We start from the raw sequence: 9,459 nt of genomic DNA, 5'->3' as shown, positions 1-9,459 counted from the left end.
GCCCAAACAAGGAGAGGAACCAACTTCGGCGGAAGTCGTGACATGCATAGCAGTGTCAAAGATAACTGTTACACACATATTCAAATGTTCTCAAGAGTTGCTTAAAGAACGTAATCATATTTCTCCACTTTTGTTCCAGAGACAAAATTAACATGTGTTGTATAATTTTACTGTAACAAATGCATAAGTCTCCAATAATTCCTATTTTATTAGGCTACATTTGAGAGGTTATAGGACTACGGTCAGTGTCCAGATTTCAGTTACCATTCCTTTTAACCCATATAAACTTAAATGAGGAATATTTTGTTTATTCATGGTTACAGGTATACTCGTGAGAGTATGAGCTACTATCCGGAATACTGTTCACGTGTAAACGTGGCCAATGACACAGCAACATTTGAAAAAAAGTTCAAGGCGGTGTACTTTCTATAGGCACTGTGTCTTATCTGTCTTGTTTTGCATTTCTCAGCTGAGTACTGTGCATTACCTGGCACGACCCTGTCATAAATACATCTCCACCCAGTCCAGACCATTCTGTAGTTATCTTATCTGATTGTATTGCAATCATTTTATCAACCCCCCTCCCATTTGGTCAAATAAACTATATAAAAGGACAGACTAAACTTCTCATCACTGGTTCTTTCATCGTTGAAATTCCCAAGGTAAGCTTGGAAGGAAACTCTGAGAGCTGACAGTTTATTCCGTCATATTTTGAACAATGAATCATTGTGAAATTAGATGAAAAAACCTTTGATGTTAGCTGCTATTATTCTTTAGTTGCTAGACACTGTTGCTTTTAATTCTATTGCTAAATTGGTTTTCTAAAGATTCGAAGTATCTGAATGTATTAAGGAGAGTCCGTGAATGCACACATTTAATGCTATTATTTCAATAGTGTAGGACATGTTGTTTAGGACAGTACCATGCACAGTACAGTTGGTCAGGTTTATTTATCTAATGGGGAGATAAATATTAGTCGTGGGTAGTTTATTGTTGTGATGTAGTGAGCAGGTACATGTTTGACACCTTGCATCAGTTCCATGCTGGCATAACCCACTGTAAATACCAACTGTATTATATCAGATTAATTCAAGATTAATTGATTAATCTCTCTCTCTCTCTCTCTCTCTCGTATCAAACAGAAGTTAAGATGTCTAAGCTGACAATCTTAGCAGGTGATAACATACAACTCATCCACTACGACTCCACAGTTTACATCAGGCACAATCACTGCCCTTTCTCGTCTAATAAAAGGATATGCTTTGACAAATGTTTTTTGGCAATTTACAAAGTGCAGTTTTGAAAGGCAAAGCAAATACCTATTACATCAGTGCAGATAAAAGTTATTCTCATGAGTTACTCATGTATTGACCTCAGATTTTTCTCTCTCTCTTTCTCTAGGCTTGTGCCTGGTGCTGTGCCAGTTGGGTGCTTCCACCTCAGTGTCCACCACAGCTGCAGCCTCTCCCAAGATGGTGTGCTACTTCACCAATTGGTCTCAATACAGACCAGACAAAGGGAAGTACAAGCCCGAGAATGTGGACCCCCACCTGTGCACTCACCTGATCTACGCTTTCTCCATCATCAACAGCCGCAACGAGCTGGTCACCTATGAGTGGAACGATGACGTCCTCTACAAGTCTTTCAACGCCTTGAAGACCAAGTAAGTGGCTCGCTTCACAACTTATTGGTGTTGAATGAGAAACTTAGTTTCCCAATTGTCCAGGATATTTCATTGTTGTTGTTATTCATTTCCCTGAACTGGAGCTAGTTTTTAGCAGCCGCTTAGATTTTTCAATCTACTTATGTCCAAAATCGCTGAACAATCTCAAACCCGCCTTTCTTTGCCGCCTCTCTGCAGGAACCCTCATCTTAAGACTCTGCTGGCTGTCGGAGGATGGAACTTCGGTTCTTCCCAGTAAGTACCTTCCTTAGTCATGCCACAGGGCTATGAAACACACCATACATTTGGCTTAAACAACCAGACTCAGGTTTAGAGTACATCTTCAACTGTACCTACAGTATCGTAGTGTTTGGCGGAAAGGGCGGCTAGCCGAAGGGTTGCTAGTTCAAATCCCTGAGCCAACAAGATTCAATATCTCTCGATGTGCCCTTGGGCAAGGCACTTATCCCTAATTGCACCAGGGTTACTGTTAATAATGGCAGACCCTGGCTGTGACCCCACTCCCTGAGGATGTTTCAAGAAGAGTTGGGATATGCAAAAATCACATTTCCAATTCACACATACATATTAATAGACACGTGTACATGTGTGAAATAGCTGAATTTAGGTTGTCTGGGTGTATGTTAACTATACTAGGGGACCTGAAATCACACAACGATCATGTTTTACAAGCAAAGTGAAGATAAGATGCTGTTCAAAGTGCTTTTGACAAAGGACAATGCCACACGTTTGTGTTGTCAAGATTACTTTCATCATGACTATCAGTACTATATGACTGACTATCAGTACTATATGACTACTGATATCTGTACTAATTTACTTGTAGCACACTTTAGCATCCATAGTGTATTAAATTAAGGCATTGTGATAAAACCTTTATCTTCTCTCAGGTGTTCCATCATGGTGTTCTAGTAGAAAACTGAGTTAACCCAGAACGAAAATCTAACCTAGTTCTGTCAGATGCTCGATTTATGTTTACGTACTTGGTCCATGAGAAATTAGCTAGTAGTATATCTGTGGAAGTAGAACAGTAGTAGGTTGTATTTAGAAACCATATGGTGTATTGTAATACACAGCCTTATGATAAAACTTTATTCTTCACCTCAGGTTCTCGATCATGGTGAGTAATGCTGCCAACCGTAATACATTCATCCAGTCATCCATCAGCTTCCTGAGGACTCATGGCTTTGACGGGCTGGACCTGGACTGGGAGTACCCTGGAGCCCGAGGGAGCCCCCCAGAGGACAAGAAGAGGTTCACTCTGTTGTGCCAGGTGGGTGTGGCACCTCCACTACAGTTATTAGTCAATGGAAGCAATGGTTTGGATTTATTAGTGCTTTACCAAGCATCCAAAGAGCTTTACAAAAACCGAGTGCATCATATTCATATATTTTCCCAAGCTCGTATGGTTTCCCATAATACATCTTTACCGTGTATCTCCAACCCTTTCTGACCCATGATGCTTTGTGTATGTACGTTTTACAGGAGCTCGTGGCTGCCTACGCAGCTGAGGCCAAGTCCACCGGCAATGCCCAGCTCATGCTGACTGCTGCCGTGTCCGCTGGGAAGGGAACCATCGATGCTGGATATGAGATTGCTGAGATCGCCAAGTGAGTCTAGAGGCCATTTTTAATATGAATGTTTCCAGCATTGTTCCATCAGTTTTTATAATGAGCTCTGGATCTTGGATCTCTGGAAACAGCTTCCAGGTGCCATTTCTGATCTAAATAGTTATAGTTTATGTGTCTGCTTGTGTGTGTATCTCCAGGTCTCTAGACTTCATCAACGTGATGACCTATGACTTCCACGGAACTTGGGAACAATTCACTGGACACAACAGCCCACTCTACCGTGGTGCTCATGACACGGGAGACCTTATCTTCTTCAACACTGTAAGGAAAGATTCCACACAAACTGACAGAATGTTTAGCAGTGTGTATAATGATACTTTTGTAGTGACTGAACCTGTAGAAGGAAGAAAGTAGTAAGTTCAAAACCGTTCATTTGAAGTCAAATTGGTTTCATACATCATACAGCTTTACCAATGATATTGACTTATTATGGTATAATTATGACATTTGCTACGATGATAAAGAAACACCATAGTGCCACTTCACCTTTGAGTGTTATTCTACAACAGGGATGGGACATTGCAGCCCCCATTATTTTATGTTTTTTGAAGTTTGGTTGTGCATCAGCAATCCTTTAATTAGCCCATGTCAGCTACATTTGTTATAGATTGGTAAATTAGTCTAGTGGCCAGCTATCTAAACTTGTAGTAATCATGGTTGAATTACCGACCGGGGTGGGGCCCAGTGATCATCAGTTATCACATTAAACACTGCAAACATTTTCCTCCACCTTTTTTGGAAAATGGAAAATGTGTAGAATTGCAGGAAATTAGCTGTAAAACTTCACCTGTTCATCTCCACCCCATGGCAAGAGGAGCAGAATTGCAGGATTTTTTTTCTTCTCTTTGCTGTCACGGGGGGGCTAAACGGGGGGCTAAAATGTTTGCAAGGTGGCGGGGTATGGATGTGAGTACGCAGACCCACGAGCCACTGCGGCCCCTAATGATGAGTTCCGTTTTTTTGTGGCCCCCACCTCCATCAAATTTACCCATCCCTGTTCAACAACAATAAATGCCCTAGCACTGCTGAGGTACTTGCTATATTTCTCACCTCTCTCCCCATCCCTCCACCCCTCTCTTTCTCTCTCAGGACTATGCCATGAAGTACTGGAGAGACAATGGCACCCCAGTGGAGAAGCTGAACATGGGCTTTGCCTCCTATGGTCGTACCTTCCGCCTTACATCATCTGACACCAGTGTTGGAGCACCAGCTAGTGGCCCCGCCTCCGCCGGGCCCTATACCCGCGAGGCCGGCTTCTGGGCATACTATGAGGTGAGAGCTGGGGGCCAAGACATTCATACACTCAGGACCAAAATGTTAAGCAAAGTTATATATTTGTTTTTCATTGTTATTTCAAGAATGCAGTACAAGAGGGTGATTTCATTTGCATGATGATTTCACAAAACAATCTCACGTTTCATGTGTTTTGTTCAGATCTGCACCTTTGTGAAGGGCACAACAGTTGAGATGATTGCAGACCAGATGGTTCCTTATGCCTACAAGGGCAATGAGTGGGTTGGATTTGACAACAGGCAGAGCTACGAGACCAAGGTCATTTTCAATTCAACATTTACCATGATACTAATTTAGAAAAGAAGACATTCTTGCCCAGTCATTAAAGTGGTAAACAAAGTATCTGGCATGATACTTAAGCTTTGTGAAAACTTGGGTGACATAGCCTCTAAATATATACCCTTTCTCTCTCTGTCTTTGTCTCTCTACCTTTCTCTGTCCTCCTTCAATCCCACAGGTCCGCTACATGAAAGCCAACAAGTTTGGCGGGGCCTTCGTGTGGGCCCTGGATCTTGATGACTTCGCCAACCAGTTCTGCGCCGAGGGTAACCACCCTCTGCTGGGACATCTGCGCAACCTTCTTGACATTGGTGAGTCTGACGTTTCAGTGAAGCAACAAACTTGGCAATCCAAAACTTAACTAAAGTGTAATCGGAAGTGAACCAAATACTGGACCAGATTATCCCACTGTGGAGGGGCCCACTATGGTAAATGCAGTCAGATTAAATCATGTCCAGACATTTCATCACCTCAGCTCTGTCCCTCATGGTAAAACCCTCTCTCCTTTTCTCTTTCCTCCCATCCAGAGCTGCCCCCTCTGCCCCCTACCACCACCCCCAAACCTGGCTCAGTCACCACCACCACACGCCCCACCACCACACGCCCCACCACCCACGCCCCTGGGACCGGCTTCTGCAACGGCAAGCCTGATGGCATCTACGCCAACCCAGAGGACAACAACTCCTTCTACATGTGCGCTGGTGGCATCACTAACCTCAGCAAATGCGGCAGCGGCACCGTCTTCAACGATAGCTGCAAGTGCTGTGTGTGGCCTTGAGCGTGTTGTGAGGGAGTGAATTTATGACTTGTGATTTTAATTTCAGATCCCCATTAGCTGTTGAAGAAAAAGCAGCTTTTGTTCCTGGCGTCCATTAGCATCGTTAATGCTAAAGCTAACACCAACTTTGTATTTACCAACTTCAAGTGTTACCGTCGTGAAAAAAAGGTTTTGTGGAAGAATACTTTCTGTAGACAATTGTTGAGATGCATTCAGTTGAGTCTTGCATTGAGTTTAGTAGTAGTGGAAATTGGTTGATTTGAATGTGCATTTTACTTTAGATTAGAAGCATATGAATAAAACATTTTTTTCCTGCTTTATCTTGTTGTAATTTCCCTGTGTTTGACATGGTTTTTAAGACTTTTCATTCTTAGCCCTACAACATATATTACCTTGAGGCTACCTTTGTTAACATTGCACCTTTGTATTGCGATACTTCTACAAACCCAAAGCCATTTAACTAGATTTTCTCTATTCTATTTGACTATCCGTATCTTTTCCCCTTTTCTTACTGACTCCTCATCAAATGGCAGGTGAAAATATACCAGTAATACTGTAACGGTTGCCTTGGTGGAAGGAGAGGAGGACCAAAGTGCAGCGTGGTAAGTGTTCATATCTTTAATAAAATAACTGAACACTGAACTAAACAATAAACGACAAATGAACAGTCCTCTTAATTAAGATCAATGAAAAAACACTAAACAGGAAAATAATCACCCACAAAACACAGGTTGGGAAAGGCTACCTAAGTATGATTCTCAATCAGAGACAAGGAACGACACCTGCCTCTGATTGAGAACCATACCAGGCCAAACATAAAACCACAACATAGAAAAAGGAACATAGACTACCCACCCCAACTCACGCCCTGACCAAACTAAAACAAAGACATAATAAAGGAACTAAGGTCAGAATGTGAAGGTACGCCCCCCAAAGGTGCGGACTCCGGCCGCAAAACCTGAACCTATAGGGGAGGGTCTGGGTGGGCGTCTGTCCGCGGTGGCGGCTCTGGCGCGGGAGCCCACTCCACCATAGTCTTTGCCCGCTTCTTTACCCGCCTCCGTGGCGCCTTTAGAGCGGCGGCCCTCGCCGCCGACCTCGGACTGGGGACCCTGGCAGCGGGCCCCAAATGGACAGGAGATTCCAGCAGCACCGGACAGGCGGGAGACTCTGGCTCCGTTGGATTGAGGGGCGATTCCGGCAGCGCCTAACTGACGGGCAGCTCTGGCAGCTCCTGACTGACGGGCGGCTCTGGCAGCTCCTGACTGACTGGCGGCTCTGGCAGCTCCTGACTGACGGGCGGCTCTGGCAGCTCCTGACTGACTGGCGGCTCTGGCAGCTCCTGACTGACGGGCGGCTCTGGCAGCTCCTGACTGACGGGCGGCTCTGGCAGCTCCTGACTGACTGGCGGCTCTGGCAGCTCCTGACTGACGGGCGGCTCTGGCAGCTCCTGACTGACTGGCGGCTCTGACAGCTCCTGACTGACGGGCGGCTCTGGCAGCTCCTGACTGACGGGCGGCTCTGGCAGCTCCTGACTGACTGGCGGCTCTGGCAGCTCCTGACTGACGGGCGGCTCTGGCAGCTCCTGACTGACTGGCGGCTCTGGCAGCTCCTGACTGACGGGCGGCTCTGGCAGCTCCTGACTGACGGGCGGCTCTGGCAGCTCCTGACTGACGGGCGGCTCTGGCAGCTCCTGACTGACGGGCGGCTCTGGCAGCTCCTGACTGACTGGCGGCTCTGGCAGCTCCTGACTGACGGGCGGCTCTGGCAGCTCCTGACTGACTGGCGGCTCTGGCAGCTCCTGACTGACGGGCGGCTCTGGCAGCTCCTGACTGACGGGCGGCTCTGGCAGCTCCTGACTGACGGGCGGCTCTGGCAGCTCCTGACTGACTGGCGGCTCTGACAGCTCCTGACTGACGGGCGGCTCTGGCAGCTCCTGACTGACTGGCGGCTCTGGCAGCTCCTGACTGACGGGCGGCTCTGGCAGCTCCTGACTGACGGGCGGCTCTGGCAGCTCCTGACTGACGGGCGGCTCTGGCAGCTCAGGACAGACGGTCAGCTCTGGGAGTTCAGGACAGATGGGCGGACCTGGAGGGAGGAGACGGAGAGAGAGCCTGGTGCATGGGGCTGCCACAGGATCCACCAGGCTGGGGAGACCTACAGGAGGCCTGGTGCTTGGAGGAGGCACCGGATGGACCGGGCTGTGGAGGAGCGCTGGAGCTCTGGTGCGCAGCCTTGGCACCCCTCCTCCAGGCTGGATGACCACTTTAGCCCAGACCCTCCAGAGTGCCGGCACAGGTTGAACCGGGCTGTGGGTGAGCACTGGAGATCTGGTGCATACCACTCGCACCTCATACCACTCGCACCTCTCCCTTAGGCTTAAGACCCACATTCGCCCGGCACGGGGGGAGCGCAGGCATAGAACGCACTGCACCCTTCCAGCGCCCCGGAGACACAGCACGCAGCGCCGGCGCAGGATACCCAGGGCCGAAACGGCGTACTGGAGACCAAACACGCTGGGCTGGCACAACATGCCCTGGCTGAATGCCCGCTCTCGCTTGGCACTTGCGGGTGGCTGGCCTTTAGCCCACCGGGCTATGAGCGCGTACTGGCGACACCGTGCGCTTGACCGCATAACACGGTCCCTGACCAGTACTGCGCTTCTTTCGGTAAGCCCGAGGAGTGTGCTCAGGTCTCCAACCTGACTATGACACACTCCCTGTTGCCTCTCGTGCCTGTCGCGCTGCTGTGCTGCCTCCTCATATCGCCGCCGCTCAGCTTTCGCTGTCTCCAGCTCTGCCTTGGATATTCCCCAGCCTGTGCCCAGGGTCCTTTTCTGTCCAAAATCTCCTCCCATGTCCATGAGTCCAGAGATCGCTGCTGCCCGATACCACACTGCTTGGTCCTTGGTTGGTGAGTGATTCTGTAATGGTTGTCTTTGGTGGAAGGAGAGGAGGACCAAAGCGCAGCGTGGTAAGTGTTCATATTTTTTATAAAATAACTGAACAAAACATTAAACGACAAACGAACAGTCCCGTAAGGTGAATGAAAAAACACTAAACAGGAAAATAATCACCCACAAAACACAGGTGGGAAAAGGCTACCTAAGTATGATTTTCAGTCAGAGACAACGAACGACACCTGCCTCTGATTGAGAACCATACCAGGCCAATCATAAAACCACAACATAGAAAAAGGAACATAGACTACCCACCCCAACTCACGCCCTGACCAAACTAAAACGAAGACATAATAAAAGAACTAAGGTCAGAACGTGACCAATACAGTATTATTATTACTGGGGTTTAGTAATACAAAAAACATATAGAAATAAAAAAAACATAGAATTCACAACACATGAGCCTATATTGCTACTGGCACAAGACAATGTGAAAGGGGAGTGAAAACATGTGGAAAAACACATTTAAGTTAAATAGAAGGGTGTTTAAATACACATCCCCTATCTTGGGAAAGGGGCTGCAAATTAGATATAGTACAAAACAAATGTTGAAATTCCTCATATAACCAAAACATTAATGAAAAACATCCCACAGAGATTATTTTTTTAAACCACTCCCGTCTCTCAACACACATATACACAGCAATTTAGCAAAAAAAAACACAATAAATAAATAAATAAATGGCAGCGTAATATTCCACAGTTCACAAAAAATGTTGGCCTGACAGACACCATGACATTGTAGTAGGTCAGGTTGCTCTGTATAGGACAGTATAGGAACACCAGCCAGTAGCTGGGTGAGGAGCAGTCGGGCTGACAGCATAGTCCAGTAGCC

At 46.9% G+C, this 9,459-nt stretch overlaps 1 protein-coding gene across 1 annotated transcript; it reads left to right on the top strand.

The window, feature by feature from the left end:
- Positions 1-586: 586 nt before the first annotated feature.
- On the top strand, positions 587-5,985 carry LOC112254847 (acidic mammalian chitinase-like). Its single transcript, XM_024427752.1, has 11 exons — positions 587-662; positions 1,143-1,175; positions 1,402-1,663; positions 1,862-1,918; positions 2,792-2,957; positions 3,170-3,294; positions 3,453-3,576; positions 4,405-4,587; positions 4,750-4,866; positions 5,066-5,198; positions 5,415-5,985. The coding sequence occupies exons 2-11, from the start codon at positions 1,151-1,153 to the stop codon at positions 5,663-5,665; spliced, it is 1,443 nt and encodes a 480-aa protein (XP_024283520.1). The 5' UTR covers positions 587-662; positions 1,143-1,150; the 3' UTR covers positions 5,666-5,985.
- Positions 5,986-9,459: the final 3,474 nt, after the last annotated feature.

This window comes from Oncorhynchus tshawytscha, linkage group LG07, assembly GCF_018296145.1.
Source record: "Oncorhynchus tshawytscha isolate Ot180627B linkage group LG07, Otsh_v2.0, whole genome shotgun sequence".
Lineage (NCBI taxonomy): Eukaryota > Metazoa > Chordata > Actinopteri > Salmoniformes > Salmonidae > Oncorhynchus > Oncorhynchus tshawytscha.
The sequence above is the reverse complement of the archived record's forward strand: the minus strand, read 5'-3'. Positions and strand labels throughout refer to the sequence as shown.